The 17,463-nt window shown below is 41.5% G+C and overlaps 2 protein-coding genes across 4 annotated transcripts; one reads left to right on the forward strand and one right to left on the reverse strand.

The window, feature by feature from the left end:
• Positions 1-913: 913 nt before the first annotated feature.
• On the forward strand, positions 914-9,615 carry usp37 (ubiquitin specific peptidase 37). Its single transcript, XM_053877480.1, has 24 exons — positions 914-1,064; positions 2,115-2,339; positions 2,607-2,757; positions 3,547-3,638; positions 3,732-3,847; positions 4,068-4,145; positions 4,270-4,358; positions 4,473-4,563; positions 4,823-4,981; positions 5,055-5,186; positions 5,263-5,386; positions 5,469-5,707; positions 5,779-5,896; positions 6,203-6,282; positions 6,367-6,531; positions 7,116-7,169; positions 7,438-7,573; positions 7,645-7,864; positions 7,932-8,098; positions 8,166-8,226; positions 8,306-8,421; positions 8,536-8,605; positions 8,683-8,821; positions 8,889-9,615. Exons 2-24 carry the CDS (start codon positions 2,169-2,171, stop codon positions 8,968-8,970), a joined length of 2,850 nt encoding a protein of 949 aa, XP_053733455.1. The 5' UTR covers positions 914-1,064; positions 2,115-2,168; the 3' UTR covers positions 8,971-9,615.
• ybey (ybeY metalloendoribonuclease) lies at positions 6,164-15,432 on the reverse strand. Of its 3 annotated transcripts, XR_008415960.1 has the most exons (8): positions 15,353-15,432; positions 14,314-14,720; positions 13,165-14,246; positions 12,143-12,359; positions 11,940-12,071; positions 11,436-11,504; positions 10,213-10,406; positions 6,164-7,192 (listed from the first exon to the last, which is right to left on the reverse strand). XR_008415960.1 is itself a non-coding variant. In XM_053877481.1 (7 exons), the coding sequence occupies exons 3-7, from the start codon at positions 13,188-13,190 to the stop codon at positions 10,311-10,313; spliced, it is 540 nt and encodes a 179-aa protein (XP_053733456.1). In that variant the 5' UTR covers positions 13,191-14,246; positions 14,314-14,720; positions 15,353-15,432; the 3' UTR covers positions 7,204-10,310. The 3 variants fall into 3 exon arrangements, 2 of the variants coding, with proteins under 2 accessions (XP_053733456.1, XP_053733458.1); XM_053877481.1 differs by lacking the exon at positions 6,164-7,192 and having other exon boundaries at positions 7,204-10,406; XM_053877483.1 differs by lacking the exons at positions 6,164-7,192; positions 13,165-14,246; positions 14,314-14,720; positions 15,353-15,432 and having other exon boundaries at positions 7,204-10,406; positions 12,143-13,144.
• Positions 15,433-17,463: the final 2,031 nt, after the last annotated feature.

The following is a 17,463-nucleotide window of genomic DNA, read 5'->3' on the forward strand; positions in this document are numbered from 1 at the left end:
ACTCATTTCAGTTTCATCTCACTTAGGTTTACTCTTACCTCATCAACCAAAAGTTGTTGTTCTTCCCTGTAGACTCATGCTCTCGCTTTTCAGCCTCATCGGAATTTTCTTGCCCCAAGAGAAGACCAAGCACAATGCTTCCCTTCTGCAGCCTTTCAAGAAGACCACTGAATCAGGAGGCAGCGGCTGAGCTTTGTACAGCAGCCGAATTTTCCTGGCTGGCTGAAGAAACAATTGTTGTCAAGTTGTCAAAATCTATGTAAATAGTTCGTGGTCATTGTGTGATGTGTAATGTGTAATCAATTTTGTAAACAGCATTTCATAGGCTGTCATGGTTGTTTGTTAAGGTTTGTATGCTCAGTTTTTGCAATCCAGTTTTTTAAAAGATTACTCTCTCACTTGCGCATCTGTACTTTCATCTTGTTCATGAACTCTGCCAGCAGCACTCTGTGACTCAACCTGCTGTAAAAGTAAATCAGAATTGTAGAACTGATTTTTAAGAAATTGTACTTAAAACTCATGAATGAAAATTATTTTTTGAGCTAGAGTGTAACTAGCTAGAGTGTGGGAGTGGCATCCCGGGCAAGTACAGAGACACAATAGCTTCTCGAACGGCCGTCTGGAACGGATTGTGGTCGAGAACCGAGGTGCCACTGTATTATCATTCTCAGTGGTTTTGAAGTTGTAGGAAGAAACACAAGCTCCAGTGTCTTTTGAATCAAAGTTGCAATCGTTGTGGGTGAAACTCAAAACTCATTATTTCTGAGTTTGAGACTGAGACTGCAGAACGTAAAACAACCGATTGATTGTCAATCCCAGCATGCCCCCTGCAGCCCAGGCAGAAGCAGAAGTCAGCGACTGGCTCTCGCGAGAGGACACGGCGTCGTCTGCTCGTTTCCGCTGTGAATTTTCACGTTCCCGCCATCATCGCGCTGCGTCGTGTGCGGCTTCACTGTCAACAAGAGCAAGTGAATGCCGGCGAAACTATCTTTCGGCCCACAGAGGACCCTCCAAATCCGACTGCGTGCTTCAGCAGTTCCAAGACGAGCGTGCGTTATTCTCAGGTAAACGAGCAACACGCTGCGTTGTTGTCATGGCTCTGTTTCTATCATCATATCGCTGTCCAGTTAGCTCGCTACCGTTAGCGCGCTAATGTCGGCCTCCTCCTTCCATTCAGCGCCTGGAGGTGAGAGGACGACATCACCTGCATCATATCCACATCATTCCACTACATTTTTAAACTTACTTACACCGCTTCAATTGTATTTCTGCGTATTTTGGCAGAGTTCTTGAACGCCTGTGGTGGATTTGGAAAATGAAGTAGATGTTGTTAGCATCGCGTTGGGCTTCCTGCTAGTTTGAGAGCTAACGCAAATGACTTAATGGCACCGTTAGCCTCTTTGCCGGTATGAGTTTGAAGAGTTTTTTTGGAAGAGTTTCCTTTTCAGCCAACGTTAAAGCGTGTCGAAGTTTAATGTTCAATGTCGTCGTCGAAGTGTTCATGTATCAGTATTGTTATGCAACTCGGTTGAGTTTGTTGTGCTTCTGCGTAGTTGCTGGCGGCCGGCGGCGTAGTGCGCGTGCTTGTTTTTGGCAGTCGATGCATGTTTTAAACTAACACATAATCGATTTAAGACAATGTGATATACGTGAATTCTGATAGTCACTTGTTCTCAGCATGCACGGAACACTTTCTGTTTACTGTCGCGTGCGAAAGTACGTCTCTTTCAGGTTTTATTTTGAGTTGTCATTCATAACAATTCGTGTTCAACTTAGATCAACTTGATGTTATACGTTATCGTATTCACCTCTATCTTGTGTTACAATGTAGAAATTTTAGTTTTCGAGAGTTTTATAATTTAGATTCAAGTGTGACTGTACAATGCATGTATGGTAATAACTTGTGTGGCTAGCTAAATATCCCTTTTAAGTATATACTGTATGTATGAATATCATTTATAATATTGCTTTTTATAATCTGCATAATTTTACTTGCATCCACAGTGTCACTGCACTCATATGATTATCGAAATGCCTGTGTGTCATATGGCTTAATCGGTATGAAAGTGGAAAATTATTTCATGGATTCACGATGTACAATTTGTCAATCTTAGGTTTGTGTGACCGAAGGTCCTGGATTATTAAGTGCCCTACCCGGACTGTAAGCCATGGCCACCACAGTGCCCAAACTCTCCAGTGGCAGCGCAGTCAAGATCCGCTTTAATAGCCTTGAACTCGGCACCTCCAAGTGGAAAGAGGGAACTTTTGAGATCCTAGAGAAGGACAACAAGGTCAATTTAAGTCTGCTGTTCAACCATGGAACAGCCAAAAACATCCAGGTGAATGCACCTGTTATCTATTTAGATTATCTTGAAGATGGAATTGTTGATTTGCAGCCTCATTGTTTGCTTCTGTTGCTAATATGCATGTCATCTTTTGGAGTGTTTTCAAAGTAAACTCTTGCCATCCACGCTTTAAACTGCTGCAATTATTTTATCCATATTATAACTTCCTTCCAGAGGACGGAAGACACAGTTGCAGAGTTTGATATCTACTGTTGGTCTCTATGAAATGACACAAATTCTCTGTCCGTCTCTTCTGCGCAGCTCAACCAGAACGTGAAGAGTGTCAGTCAAAACCTGACCAGAATCAGCGTGACCCTGAAAGACAACAGCATAATCACTCTGGATAAGATGTCTCCTAATTTGTTGCAAAAAACAAAAGAGTGTCTGGAGAAGCTGAAGCAGGGAAAAACTTGTAAGCTTGAAATTATTTTCATCACTATTTAAGTACCATCCTGACTAATTAGAAACCATGTGTTTCTAATTTCTTATTTATTACTATTTGAATATAAATTTGCTTAAAATCTCTTCATTTATTAACTGGGGGGAAATGTTTCAGTTTTACTTATCCTCAAAGTGAAGTGACCTGTATTTATGTTGAGTGTATGGGGTGTAGCAAAATAGTAACCGAAAGAAATGATGAGATGGAAGATTAAATAATATAATATGAAATACTCACAGGGGATAACAAAGTTGACATAAAGCAATCTGGTCTGCTTATTTACATTTTATTACATTTTATGTCTCCAAACTCGTGCGACAGATACGACCTTGATCTATGATATATTTTGGCACTTCTTTGCAGTATGTATTCAAATTGAAAAAAGTTCAAAGTTCCCCTGTCATCATTTCTTGAATAGAAACTACACCATAAAGATACTCTTGACTAATATTTAATATGAATAATCATTATTAATGATCATTTTCTGTCAGTTTGTTAATAAGTTTGCATAAATGTATTTAAATTATTGGAAGAAATCATTGAATGCTTGGTGGAGAGGGTGTCTAATGGTGAAATTAATTGAGTAGAGTAAAAAACATCAAGGACGACCAGCAAATATTATTTTTATTTTGTGTGGCTTTGAATTTTCTTTCGTCATCTTATTTCATGAAATACTGTGCCACAAAATTTCGCTACACCCCTAGTTGAGTGATGAAAAACATTTTCTGTTAGCTGAAGTTTCCATTGTTTTCTCCTCCCCAGCTGTCTTAAAATCCACCCACGGCAGCGCCAACTTCAGCATGCTGAGCAATCGCTCGGGGAAAAATGAGACGGGTCATTCAGGAGAGAAACAGGTGAGTCAGATAGCTAAGCACACAAGCCAATTCACAAAAAGAAGAAAGAAAATCAAGACTTTGATTTGAATGACAAATTTCGATGTCTTCCAGAGCACTCCCCGACGACAGAGCACTGAGGGCCGGGATGATGCGACGCCACGGAAGCCTCTGGGAAGCCCAAGCCGGGCCACTTCTACTCCTTCTCGCGCTGGACTTTCTGAGAACAGGTGAGCTGGAAATATACCACTGAGATAGGTTTTGTGAATGGTTATTGATGGCATCCTGATGCAAATATCAGACAAATACCTTGTAGTTTTCCTTATTAGTAGTAATAGTAGTACTTTCATTCTGAAAAGCTATTTAAACGCACCATGTATCAAACCCAGAACCAACAATTTAATGAATGTTTAATAACTAACCATCTTTTCTTCAATTTCTGTTTTGCAGGGGTGAGAAGAGGAAGAGGCTCCTCAACTCCGAAAGTGACTTAACTGAAGACTACCCGAAGGAAAATGACTCCTCGAGGTGATAAAATTGCTTCAGAGTGCTGCATGCTCATCACATGAAAATATATTTAAATATATACAATAGAGTGGTAAGAAATTGAATCTAGTCAAGCTTGTATTCACTGAAATCTCCACATTTCCAGCAACAATAAAGCAACTTCTGAGCCTTCCAGGAAGTTTCTGCTGAGCTGCAAAGAGAAGCTGAAGCAGGCAGAGGAGAACAGGAGTTCAGGTACAACCAAGCAGGATTGACCTTCATTCAAATCATTGTCCTGTGTCAGACTAGCTAACAGATGATCAATTTGCTGAATATTTTCTTCTGTTTTGCTTTGATTTGGCCCCCCAGCTCCCCTGGGCTCCAGTCCCCTTCAGCCCAGTTCCTTCTACGGTCGCTCCGTAACCAAAGACTATGGCCAGAGCCACTCCATTTTTGAGCGGTGAGCAACAGTGCATTACACGAAATTAAACTTCATTTTTAATTCACTTTGAGAAGTTGACATTCAAATATTGTAGATGTGTAGCTTTTTCTCTAAAAATTCAAAATGGAACAGTTTTTTTAATCAACATATTGTGAAGGAAAAACAAGATTGGGAAAAAATGATGTGTTGTGTAAGAAACATCTTGGACTGTGACTTGCATCGTAATTCCCATTCCTTTTTTCAAATCACTTTAACACTGACTCATTCATGTTTAAAGTGACTCCAGGCCGTCCAGCACCTCACAAGTGAGCTCTGCAAAGAGAAGCCTTCTGCAGCCAAACCACTCAACGCCCTTCAAGAAGTCCAGACCGTCCCTGGACTACGGCGGCTGGAACAAGCAGAGACCCTCCGCTCTGACACAGCCTCCATTGCAGGGGTGAGGCGAGGCAACCGTGCCAATCGAAAGTGGTCTCTGTTTTAATGTTGCTAAAGTAATTGATTCTTCCCAGGTTTTCAAACTTGGGCAACACCTGTTACATGAATGCCATCCTGCAGTCGCTGTTCAGTCTCCCGTCCTTCTCTAATGATATGCTGAGGCAGAGCATTCCATGGAAGAAGGTGCCCATCAACGCACTGCTCAGGTAAACGCTAGAACCACTGTAATGATTCTACAAAATAAGAACGGGCTTTTAATCTATTCCATGGTTCTACCTGCAGGCGGTTTGCTCACCTCATGGTAAAAAAGGACGTGGGTTGTTCAGAGACAAAAAAGGACCTGCTGAGGAAAGTCAAAAATGCCATCTCCTCCACCGCTGAGCGTTTCTCAGGAAATGCACAGAATGTAAGGTTTCCTCCTTTCACACTGTAACAGCTGCTGGAAGTTATATTTTTCCCAACTAAAATTTTTTGCTTCTCAATTCCAGGATGCTCACGAGTTCCTGAGTCAGTGTCTGGACCAGCTGAAGGACGATGTCGAGAGGATGAACAAAAGCTGGACGAACGAAGCCACAGCGTCCTCGTCCCCTTCGCGGTCTTCTGAGATTGCTCCCGATCAGGCAGCAAAGCTGGAGCCCGGCGATGAGGTGGATACGTCTCGTGTCTACACGTGTCCAGTGGCTGTCAACATGGAGTTTGAAGTGCAACACACCATCACCTGCAAATGGTGTGTCCCTTCTTTCTTGCTGACCTGCTGTGTTGAGTTTACTTCTTTAACGTTTTCTTTTTCCTGCTCAGTTGTGGCGAGGTGGTGACCAAGAGAGAGCAATTCAATGACTTGTCCATCGACCTGCCACGGCGAAAGAAGACGTTGCCGCTGCGCTCCATCCAGGACTCTCTGGACCTCTTCTTTCGGGTAATTGATTCCCAGAGTGATCGCATAATGTCAACATTTCTAGCAGACTTGATCCCATCTTTCCCAAACTGTTATGCATCTCTGACTTACCGTCACACCAATGTTACTGCATTATACTCAGTTTTAATGCTGTGACAAATTATACATAGTTTAGTTTACAGGTTCTGTATATATATATATATATATATATATATATATATATATATATATATATATATATATATATATATATATATATATATGTATGTATGTATATGCAAGTAAATAAATCTGATTTCTGTTGTACATGAATTCTAAATGTTTCAGATGGAGGAAATTGAATATTCGTGTGAAAAGTGCAACGGAAAAGCAGCGACTGTTACTCATAAATTCAGCAAGCTACCCAGGTAAACACATGCAGACTCTGTGATAGTTAAGCATGGCATGTCCTTCCTGGATTGGTTCAATGTTCGCTGTTTTTTCCTCCCCAGGGTTCTGATCCTTCACCTGAAGCGCTACAGCTTTAATGCCCAGCTCTCCATGAACAGTAAACTGGGCCAGCAGGTGGTGATACCACGCTACCTGACCTTGCTTTCCCACTGCACAGAGTCCACGCGGCCCCCCATCACCCTTGGCTGGAGCTCACAGGCTTCCATGTAAGACCATCCAGTGAAGTCAAGGCTGATGTCCAGCGGATGGAAAATTATATTTCAAATGTATTCACCAATTTCAGCTCAAGAACACTTGATGTTTGCTTGAATGGTGTAAAAATGTTATCAGTGTTTTTATTTTATGACAGTAAAACTGGCTGTGAGTTAGAGAAGTACCTTTGACACATCTGGCTTGCTCAGTAATACTCAGCTGCTTAAAATAAAAATTTGACTTTATATCATGGTAGCAACCCCAGAAAGACTTAACTGGACAGTTCTCCATATTCACTATTAGACATGTGCACTCATAAGTCCTACCTAACTAGTTTTTTTTTTAATAACCCTCAATATACATGTACATGCCATTGATCTTGCAGCACTGCATGAACTCTTCAACCATGCTGGTGAATCAGCTCCATGTTTGGCCAGTCCTACTGCAGAAGTTTTGAGGATTATCATCATCATCATTATTATCAAATCATGTCAGATTCTACAGGATCCTGAGGGTTCCACAATATAGTAGATTTCTTGTCCTGAAATCCGTTATGCAGTCTTCTGTCAACCTTCAACACCTTGCTTTTTTTCTGCAGGTCCAGAGCGCTCAAGTCATCAACACTTTCCAACTCCACGTCAGCTCCTCCACGGTGAGTTCTACTCAACAGCTGAACTGCAAAAACATTTGTGAATTATAGAGGTATGTGTCTGACAAACTTGTGAAATGGGGATGAAAAACTAAGTACTCAGACATTCGTACATTGTGTGTTTTATGACAAGTGTGATGTTCAACGTGAGCAACCGTCAAGGATCTTTGCTTATTTGTGAGGCCTCAACATAATTCTGTGACTGTAGCAGGTGCAGAGATGAAAGTGGGAGATCTCCATGGATTGTATAAATTAATGTTACTTCTCACAGGCGAGTCGGCGGGAAGACTGCCAACACTATTCTCCTGGACTCCGACAGCGAGGAGGAACCGACCAGAAAAGGCAACACAACGCGAAGACGACAGCTCAGCAGTTGTCTGTCTGAAGATGGCGACCGACCAGAAGAGGTGAGATCTTCATTTGAGATGTTGAGCCCTCCATCTCTGCAACATGTACTGACTGTGGCTGTCACTTCCAGAAGGGAGCCGTGATGGATCCTGCTGACTTCAGCGGCATCAACGACGACGAAATGTTGGTGGCAGTGTTGGAGATGAGTCGCCAAGAGGCAGCGCTGTCTGCACCGGCTTCGCTTGACGACGAGCCCACCAGCAGCCCAGACACTGGGTTTGGAGACGCAGATGCTCACGACCTGGCGTATCACGCTGAGCTGATGGACCCTGACAGCAAGCAGCCTGCGGGTTTGTGTTTCTCAATGGGTCGGATGAGATGAGACATTGTGAATACTAAATTGTGTCCCTGCTGCAGATGGGCTCAACTCCCTGGATTTGACCATGGATGAAAATAAAGAGAACCAGACTCCCGAGGGGCCCGGCCAGCAGGGGGAGCTGGACTGGGTTCAGCAGTACCGACTGGATCAGGAGAGGGAGGAGCAGGAGCTGCAGCAGGCGCTGGCTCAAAGTCTGCAAGAGCATGTACGATGGTCACAGCACGGCAGGTGCGCAGTGACCTGAGGATTAATGTCCGTTTGTTCTGGCGTAGGAGGCTCAGGAAATGAGGGAGGACGACGACCTGAAGAGGGCGACGGAACTCAGCCTGCAAGGTACATTTTTTTCCCCCCCCATTTACCCCCACGTCCCTGTTAAATGGAAACAGCCTAATGGCAGGGTCCTGTATCACAGAGTTCAACAACTCCCTGCCTGACCTCCTGTGCTCGGATGAAGACTCTGGGAACGAGGAGCTGCTGGACATGGAATACACCGAGGCGGAGACGGAGAGCCTGAAGAGGAACGCAGAGGTACAGACCGGCACACTCTGGGTTTAGTATAGAGCGCAAGTGACACGCTGTATCTCTCGATTGATTTATGACCTACAAAAGTGAGGTCACATGAGCATGATGTTTCCTCTCCAGAATGGCGACCTGTCCAACTCCTTCCGTCTCATCAGTGTGGTCAGTCACATTGGCAGCAGCTCGTCCTCTGGTGAGTGGCCTGGACGCTGTTGCTCTCCTGCCCTGGCGCTGACGCTATTGACCTGTGTCATCGCTCACTGTCGGCAGGTCACTACATCAGCGACGTGTACGACATGAAGAAGCAGTCGTGGCTGACCTACAACGACCTGGATGTGTCTCGCACGCACGAGTCAGCTGTCCAGAGCGACCGGGACCGCAGCGGCTACATCTTCTTCTACATGCACAAGTGAGTGATGCAGTGAAGACTAACTGAAGCTTCAATCGACGCTCAACTGAATTTCTGTTCCGTTCAGGGACGTGTTTGAGCAGCTGTCAGAGATGGAGAGAACCGGAGCTTCTGCAGAGGTGGGAAGGAGCGTCCTGCAGCCCCTCTGAGCCTCCACAAGAGTCTCTCCTGTTGGCGTGTAACTACTGATGCCCCAGTGGTCTGGTGCTCCTTCACAGCGTCAGCACGGCGGCAAACTTCCATCAGTTTTCCTTTGTGTTGATTTGTCTTTGGCTCACTGCAAACCCTTTATTTCAACTAAAGACATGTAAATATGGGTCATAATCTAATTTCTAGAAGGTTCTATTGTGTTTGGTGGTTCGGTGCAATATTCATGTTGATTGAAAGTGGCCGCTTCTGCGCGCGCGCGTGTGTAGCATCGTCAGGTTCTCTAAAAAGCAGTCGGATACTGAACCAGGTGTGTGTTTCTACTGGCTGCTGTGTGCCTCCTATAGAAAATCAAGTTTTATAAATGTTGTATATGAGCTTTACTTTGTTGCACAAGCGTTTCTGAATGTTTTGTCAGATTAGACTTCTTTTCTATTTATTCGAGTGGAAGTTCCGCAAGGCGACCTTGCAGATGGACTTGTGCCGACTTGCCGTTTTGTTGCTTTACTGTAAGAAAATGCACAGCTGAAACCCGAATCATCACTTTGTGCTGACACGGCAAAAAAATGAGACCCTTTTTTTACCCCCCTTCACTTCTTTCAGTAAAATTTTAATAAAGTTAAAAGGTGAAATGAAGACTTGGTTCTGGGGAAGTTTTTCATTTTGATCTTAACAACAGCAGCAGCACGTTTTATTTTCAAGTTTCAACTGGAAAAATTCAGTCTCCAGGACACCACGCAGTTGTGATCAAACATCTGTTTCTGCTGTGTTCTCAGTGTTGAAGAACAATGAGAGCACTGAGGCCAAGGATGTGAGTTATGCTTCATGTTGAGTTATCAGGGTTCAGTTTAGGATCTGAGCTTTTAACCTGCATTGCTGAGGATGAGGTAAAGACTAAAAAGCAAATGACTTAAAAAAATGATGAAACTTTGGTTTAAAATATAAAAATAACACTTGGTGGGAAAAAAACAGGCACCAGAAAGAATAGTTCTGTCAAAAAGCAGTCAACATTGATCAAGATTGACAAAAAACAATGTACCCAAAAGCCGACCTGATGGAACCTTGCCCAAATCATTCACAAATGTTTCATGAGCAGAAGCCGTTCTGCATCTCAAGAAACGTCAAGTCCAGATCAAAAACCACTTGTTTACAACCCGGTGTAAACTGCATTACATACATTCAAAAGGCTTTGATTCTGTGAGAATCAACTTTTAAAAACCCAAATGGTATCAGAAGATACTCACCAGCTCCATGTTTACAAAATTCAATTATTAGATTTCAGCAGTAGACCGATAATCGGTCTGAGTCCATCCTGAATGTCCAAGCGAATCCAGAGTCTTCGTCACGTGTCCTGGCTGCACTTCTTCATCAGCGGCAGCAGGTGGCGCCCCGTCAGTCTGCTGTACTCGCTGAGGATGTAGTTTTCTCTCTGCAGCATCTGGAAGAGGACCAGAACCTAAGAGTTTTCGATTTGGGGCTTAAAGGTCGCTGGTGTATTTCATCTTTAAACGCTTTATCACTGAATGTAGGCGGCCATATTGTATTGACCTGAGCACAACAGTGACCTCCAGCGAGCATTTAAGACAAATTGTTTCAAGCAAGTTTGGGACGTCAGTGAAAAGACATTACAATTTTAAAACATGTCGTACTTAACACCGTATCTCTTATTATCATTTTCAACCAAGGACATCCGCTTACTTCAGTCACTCAAGAGGTCAGACTAGAAATAACTGTCACATATTCATATATGGCTATTGTGGAAATACATTCGCTATTGGAATTCATCATAAGCCAACTTTTTTTTATTGTCCTACCCACCATGATTGACTTAACATGAATTATAAGTGCTGAATAAACATATTCATCATTTTTACTTCCATTTATAATTCACCTTTACTTCGACAGTACATCCTTTTGAGCAATAGCTGGCACGTTGTTTTCTGTTCTACCACTGTGCCAAAATCAAAGGTGCTTTTAGCTGTAGATTAAAACCATGAATAATAGTATCATAATAATAAAGGAAACTAAAGCGAAATAAATCAGATGTGTATCGGGTAACATATTACGAAACACTGGATGGTGCTATTTCGAAGCGCTACAGTTTCCTGAAATTCTTATTTGAATTTCTTATTTTTTAGTGAATGAATGACGCATGAGTTTCCATTGTCCCTTAAGACTACTGTTCGAGGTTAGTCCAGTCGAGGGCAATAGTGGCTCAGATCCTGACGGATCTTGGACCAGTTGATCATGGGCACCTCCAGGAGTCACTGGATACCAACGCGAACTGTTTTATTTTTCATTTAGTAAAACATGTTTTACTTTTAATCTCAAAATTGAGTAATGATGATGCAGCTTTATTGATTTTAGTCATGGAATTTAGCTTTTGTTCTTTCGATAATTCAAAAAGGGCATTTTCTTGGGAGCATCTCAGTTAGCTTATGACCAAAAAAGGGTAGAGGACACATACCTCAGTCCACTCTTCCTCCGTCTCGTGTCTGTAGCCGAGCAGGTGACAAATACCGTGAGCTGTTACGACCTTAAACACGGGAGAAGATGGTGTGATCATGGAATCATGCACTTGTATACAGTTGTGACACTTTGTTGAGTCACAAAATGTTCTTTGTAACCAAAGCCTTTGGTTTGTGCTGGTTAAGAACTTAATCCTTTGGTCCAAATCACATTATGGTGATATATTATTGTCATCTTATTAAAGAAAGAACTTTAATTTCCACCTGTATTACAATCAGCAGATGAAAGGTCAACATGCAAGCTGTTGACAGTCTTTTTTCCATGTTTATATTTGAAGGTATTTCAAGCTCTAATTAACTGAACCATATTCTGGTTCTGCAAGCAGCGTCACAATTCAAATAAGAGCAACATGGTTCAATTATTCCTGCTGCCATAAATTTACTCTGCTGCAATGAATGATCTGCATCATTTGAAAAACACATGAGTCGTGTTTACTACTCACAGTCAGAGCTCCATGCAGATCCATCTTCTCCTCCTGACACTGCTGCATGACAAACTCCACACCCAGAAAAATGTCTCCAAGGTTCAGCTCATCTCGGTGCAGGGGGCAGGGCACCTTCCCAGGCCTCAGATCCTGAAAATAATCGGAATCATTGTAAAAAATAACATGAAACATTCGCGCCCTCGTGCATAATAGATGTTCACCTCGTGAAAGGGGAAAGACAGGACGTCCGTGGGGACGTTCTTTTTCCTGTACACGTGATTAATGTGCTGGATTCGCTGGTTGTCGACGCAGACAATCCCCAAGTCGAACTTCTGGATTCCCAAAATGTGTCTCAGCGTGTCCACGTCCCGGCGCAGTCTGGCGCGGCGAATTGGCACCACTTTCTGGAGATTCCGAACCACTACACCCATTTCAAAACTGTATTAAAATTACCCGTATTAGATTAAAAATGCGAGAATGCGACGGACAAATAAGAAACCAAAGACGTCAATGGATGATAGTAGTTCTGTGGCGAGATGTTTACAATTACAACGGCCCCTATTCAAGGTGACACGTACCGGTAGTGCCAGAACGGTGTGAAAATGTAAAATAAATGAATGAAAATTTGGATATTTATATACGGTACTCAAATTAGCATTGCGTTTAAAAACCCCATAAAATATTGAATGAAATAGTGAAGCTTTCATTGAGAGACCGCATAAGAACGACGGAGTGCCGGTAGAGCTAGCAAGGGCGGAACAGGTGGCCAACTAAGGGGGTCAATATTGTATGGCGGACCAAAACCGGAAATGAGGTAATACAACTACGGAAATTCACTTCGGCCAAATTTCCTTCTATCCAAAATAGGTTAAGTTGTGTTTTACGAACGCAACAATTTTGTTATTGAAAAAATTAAGCAACGACTTCAATAAACGTTAAACATACAAAACTCAATTATATATTACAAACACATTTTGTTGAAAAGTAATTCAGTAACGGATGTAATTCATGTGTCCAATGTAAATATTTTTGACAAACAGTTGGCATTTAAATGATTTACTCTATAGTCAAATGGAATTCAACAATAAAAAAAGACAAATATCAATAATCAACACGAAAAGCAATTTATGTTTAAAAATTCGTTCAATCAGTTCAAGACTTTTTTTAAAGTAGTATCAAAGACATAATAGACTAAAAAGTGAAATGAAAAAGAGGCAGACAAAAAAGACTTGGAGTTACTTACAAAATTATGAGTTGTGTTGCAAACATTATTTCCAGATTTAAGAAATATATTTGAAATAGACGAGGTACCGTCACATCTGTTTGACTGTTGTGCGCTCACTGTTTGATTGTTATTTTTCCCAGCAAGATCCTCATAGTGTGGACAATGACTCTCTCATTGATTTGCAAAACAGAATCCGAAGCGATAAAAAATAAAATCCTGAAGACACTACTGGGATACTGCAATGTTTATTGTCCACCGCTGATTCACATAAGGATCTCTTTTATTATTATTACTATTCGAGCACTATGGAACAAGGAGGCAGACGGGTCATAAAGAGGGACGGTACATTGTCAAACATGGAAAACAGAGTGTCATGTTCCATTCAAAATGTACCTTCTAACATGTCATTTTCATGTGTTGTAACATGTATTGCATGCATTAGTTAGTTATCTTACAAATAATGCAGGTTGAGTTCATCATCACGTGACGTGTAAACATCATAAATATACCAAAAGAGAAAAACGAGTCAGGTTTATTCAGCCATATTTACAACATTTAGAATCAAGTCATTTTCCTGGACTTTGATCTTGAGATGACTGATGACTCAGCAGTTACTATGATGAGGAGGAAATGATAACAATGACCGTGTCCACGATTGTCTCCAACACAACTAATGCGCACTATGACCCAGAAGTACATTTCATCCCTCTCCACTGTCAATACTGCACTTCTTTATTCGTGTTGGGGAAAAAACGGTGAGAATAAATACCAATATTCATGAGCCACAAAGGAATATTGTGTCAGAGACAAAGACTCAGATGTGATTGAACATTCTGTTTCATGCCATTCAGATTGATACAAAACACCTCTGGAGTGAGTTGTTTATATTATCACTGTTTATTAAATTTTATTTTAATTATTATTTTTATTATGTTTTTGACTGCATGTTATTCCAAAGCACTTTTCTAGTAGGTGGGATCCCCGCTGACCATGGCAATAAAGCTGATTCTGATTCTGGAGAGTCTGAGCTAAGTACTTTCTCTTGAGAAGATCTAATCGGAGTCGCTGCTGCTGCTGGAACTGCTGGAGCTGCTGGATGACTGAAAGACACGCAACAAGTCAGATCCTGAAATCCACAAGCATGATGGGAACTGAGGAGTGACTCACCTTGTGACATTCTTTGCCCTTCTTGTGACACTTCTTATGTTTGTGTCCCTGATGATGGCCATGATGCCCATGTCCATGATGTCCATGTCCATGTCCATGTCCATGATGATCATGATGTCCATGTCCATGTCCATGTCCATGTCCATGTCCATGATGATCATGATGTCCATGTCCATGTCCATGTCCATGTCCATGTCCATGATGATCATGATGTCCATGTCCATGACCGTGTCCATCACAGTCTCCTTGAGTGTGACTGTCTCCATGACATCCCGCAGGCTTCTCCCCATGGCCTCCACAAGGGGGCTTCACCGGGCAATGGACAGGAGGAGGGCACGGTGCCGGGGGGCAAGGCACGGGAGGACATTGCGAATTACCAGAATGTGTTTGCCCCCAAGGCCGGGATCCTTAAGAGAACACAAAAGCTTCTTTAACTCCCAAAACTGCACTGCAGTGGTTCTCACTTTGTCTTTAATCCAAACGTTATCGATATAACTATTTTATCTACAGTTAGACAGTCACAGAAAGGCAATCATATAGAAGTAGACTATTGCAAATTAGAGAGCCATAATAGGAGGTTTTCATTTTTAGGAAAAAAAGAAAGAAAGAAAGATGATAGCAAAAAAGAAGAGAAAAGTCAAATAATGTATTTAAAGTATGTACAGTGACAAGAGACTACAAAAAAGTTAAATAAAAATAGCATAGTTGCACGTCAGGGTACAGAAACTGATGCTATAAAGTTTTTAAAAAAATCAACCAAAACAAAAGTTAAGAGAAAAAGAGAAGTAGTATAACAACAAATGCCCCTTAATAAAAATCATTTTCTCCAAAGTAAATGCATTATTAAAGAAAACTAGTGTCAGGGAAGAAAGTATGAGATGAAAAATATGAATCTCAACAAAAAGGGTTTTTTTTTTTTAATCATCCGCAAAACTGTTTTGAAGGATGATAGAAGATGTCAGCAGAGATCCAAACTGGAGTTAAAAGGGGAACATTTGAGGAAATAAATAAATGAAAATACAAACACAGGTGAAGGTACCTTTGTTGTTGCAGCTCATGTCCTCAGTTTGGGTTGAACTTAAGAAGTTCTGCTGAAGGTCCAGAAGCACTGAGTGAAAGGTTCATCTGGTTATATAAGAACACTCTTCCCCCTGGACTGAGTCCAAACCTGGAGGAGGAAGACGTGTTGCAAGACTGATCATGTTCTCCTCCATGAGTCACCACTGACTGACAGAAGATCAGCCCACTCAGGGCACGCAGCGGTCGGCACAGAAGGTCAGCCCATCCTGGAAACAAGGCCTCTGAAAGAATCCTCTTTTCTCACTTGGAATCATTTCTTGAGCTTAAACCCAGAATCCTCTGAGATCTTCAGCCACAAAGCTGAATGGTCCACATGTAGTTACAAAGAAGATACAAATGATGCTGCTCCATCACTCACTTCACTTCGACGTCCGAGGTTTATACAAGTTCACACTATTTTTTTGTTTTTCATACCCTTCCATTCCAAAAATATCCTGCTATTGTTCGCACCTGGGTCACCTCTGAAGGAAAATAGATATGGACCGTTTTATTGCTGGTTTCGAACACCTAATATATTTTGAATATATTTGGGTGGAAACATATTTATTGAAGAGAAACTTGGCATTATTTTCCTTTATCTATGTGGCTGTTTTGTGTGTAATACAAGCGCAACATTAATGTATCATTCCATGTTGCGGTTCATGTTTGAAAAATACATAGGAAATATTGTTTCACAGAAATAAACTCTAAGTGTTTTTCAACCTTTTTCCCAGCCACGACACACTTTTGATTTCTCTTTTGCGCGATGTTATTCAAGTTTGGGGAATTTTTAGACAAATCTTGTCTAAAGATTTGCTTGTTTCATAACTGCAATGATTCTTTCGCTCTTCACATTTTCGTGCACTTTTTGTTTGGTTCTGCATTTAGTTTATAGCAAACCTTTAAACCACAAAGCAAACTTTGAAGGTCTACAAGTGTTAATAAAGTTGAGAAGTGAGACGTCACATTAGCTCTGTTAGCGCTGTTAGCTCTGCGACGCAGACGGTCTTTGGAGTCACGGGTCTCACAATGAACACTAAATCATTCTGTCTTGAAGGTGTGTGCTCAAGTTAGAGGCACATGTGGTTAAAAAAAACGTCTGCAAGTTATACATTTGACCGGCCTCTTCGCTGTGAGAGCGAGGAGGACTGCTGCGAGTGATGATGATGCGGACCGACACATCAGTATAGATCTATAGTGTATAGAAAGAATGTGAAGCTATTATCCTCCGGTTGGTAAATCATCAAAACGTTCAAGATTTAATGTCATCATAGCCTCTATCGCCAGACAAAGTGGGTGAAATTGGATTCCCATGACACACCTGACAGTCTCTCAAGTTACTGTGCTGCGGCACACTGGTTGAAAAAAAAATGCTCTGGAGAGTCTAGTACAAAACATTTACTAACTACGTCACAGTCATAAAATAAAAAGTTAAAAAATATTTCTATATATCAATACAAGTAACATCACACACTGGGATCGATTCCGACCGACGGGTCGTAAGTCAGATTGGACGTAAGTCGAATGCCATTCAAAATAGCCGACGCGAGGGTTATAGGTGCTACTGTAGTGGTAGATCGCTGTGTGAGAGTGAGATGCTTCAATACTGTGCTGCCGTCACTGCCGTACGGGCTGCTACGTGCTGCGGTGCCAGACATTGAACAAAAAAAGATAAGCATCTGCTGGCTGTGGTTGTAAGTACGGGTGGACGTAAGTGGAGCAGGTCATAAATCGGATGTTACTTGTCTTGTAAATGCTAAAATCCCATGTCAACACACAATCAAAAAATGTATATGTATGGACAGACGACTATATGGATTAAAAAAAAGAGTTAACAAAGTATTTGTAATAAAAGTAGAATTTCGAAAAAGAAATAAACATGGGGAAAAATATTACTTTTTTGTTATAGTTTGTTGAAACGTACAATTACAACCACAACTCTTTTCAAGAGTCATAATTTTACTATTTTGTTTTAATAGTGTCTAACTCCACATTAATTCAATATGTCAAATATAAAAATCATACTTTTTTATGAAAAAAAATCCAAAATTAAAAAAAAAAGTATTCAACAGAAAATCGATGAGACCCAGA

Source organism: Synchiropus splendidus, chromosome 10 (genome assembly GCF_027744825.2).
Source record: "Synchiropus splendidus isolate RoL2022-P1 chromosome 10, RoL_Sspl_1.0, whole genome shotgun sequence".
Classification (NCBI taxonomy): Eukaryota; Metazoa; Chordata; class Actinopteri; order Syngnathiformes; family Callionymidae; genus Synchiropus; species Synchiropus splendidus.

What these genes read in the sequence shown, in the direction of transcription:
- usp37 (XM_053877480.1), top strand. Translation starts at nt 2,169, where the DNA reads ATGGCCACCACAGTGCCCAAACTCTCCAGTGGCAGCGCAGTCAAGATC. An exon ending in TGACAGCAAGCAGCCTGCGG is followed by an intron (nt 7,865 to 7,931) that starts GTTTGTGTTTCT and finishes TCCCTGCTGCAG; the next exon opens with ATGGGCTCAACTCCCTGGAT. An exon ending in GACGGAACTCAGCCTGCAAG is followed by an intron (nt 8,227 to 8,305) that starts GTACATTTTTTT and finishes CCTGTATCACAG; the next exon opens with AGTTCAACAACTCCCTGCCT.
- ybey (XM_053877481.1), bottom strand. Translation starts at nt 13,190, where the DNA reads ATGTTTGCAACACAACTCATAATTTT. An exon ending in GCAACACAACTCATAATTTT is followed by an intron (nt 12,360 to 13,164) that starts GTAAGTAACTCC and finishes ATTTTAATACAG; the next exon opens with TTTTGAAATGGGTGTAGTGG. An exon ending in ATCTGCATGGAGCTCTGACT is followed by an intron (nt 11,505 to 11,939) that starts GTGAGTAGTAAA and finishes CCCGTGTTTAAG; the next exon opens with GTCGTAACAGCTCACGGTAT.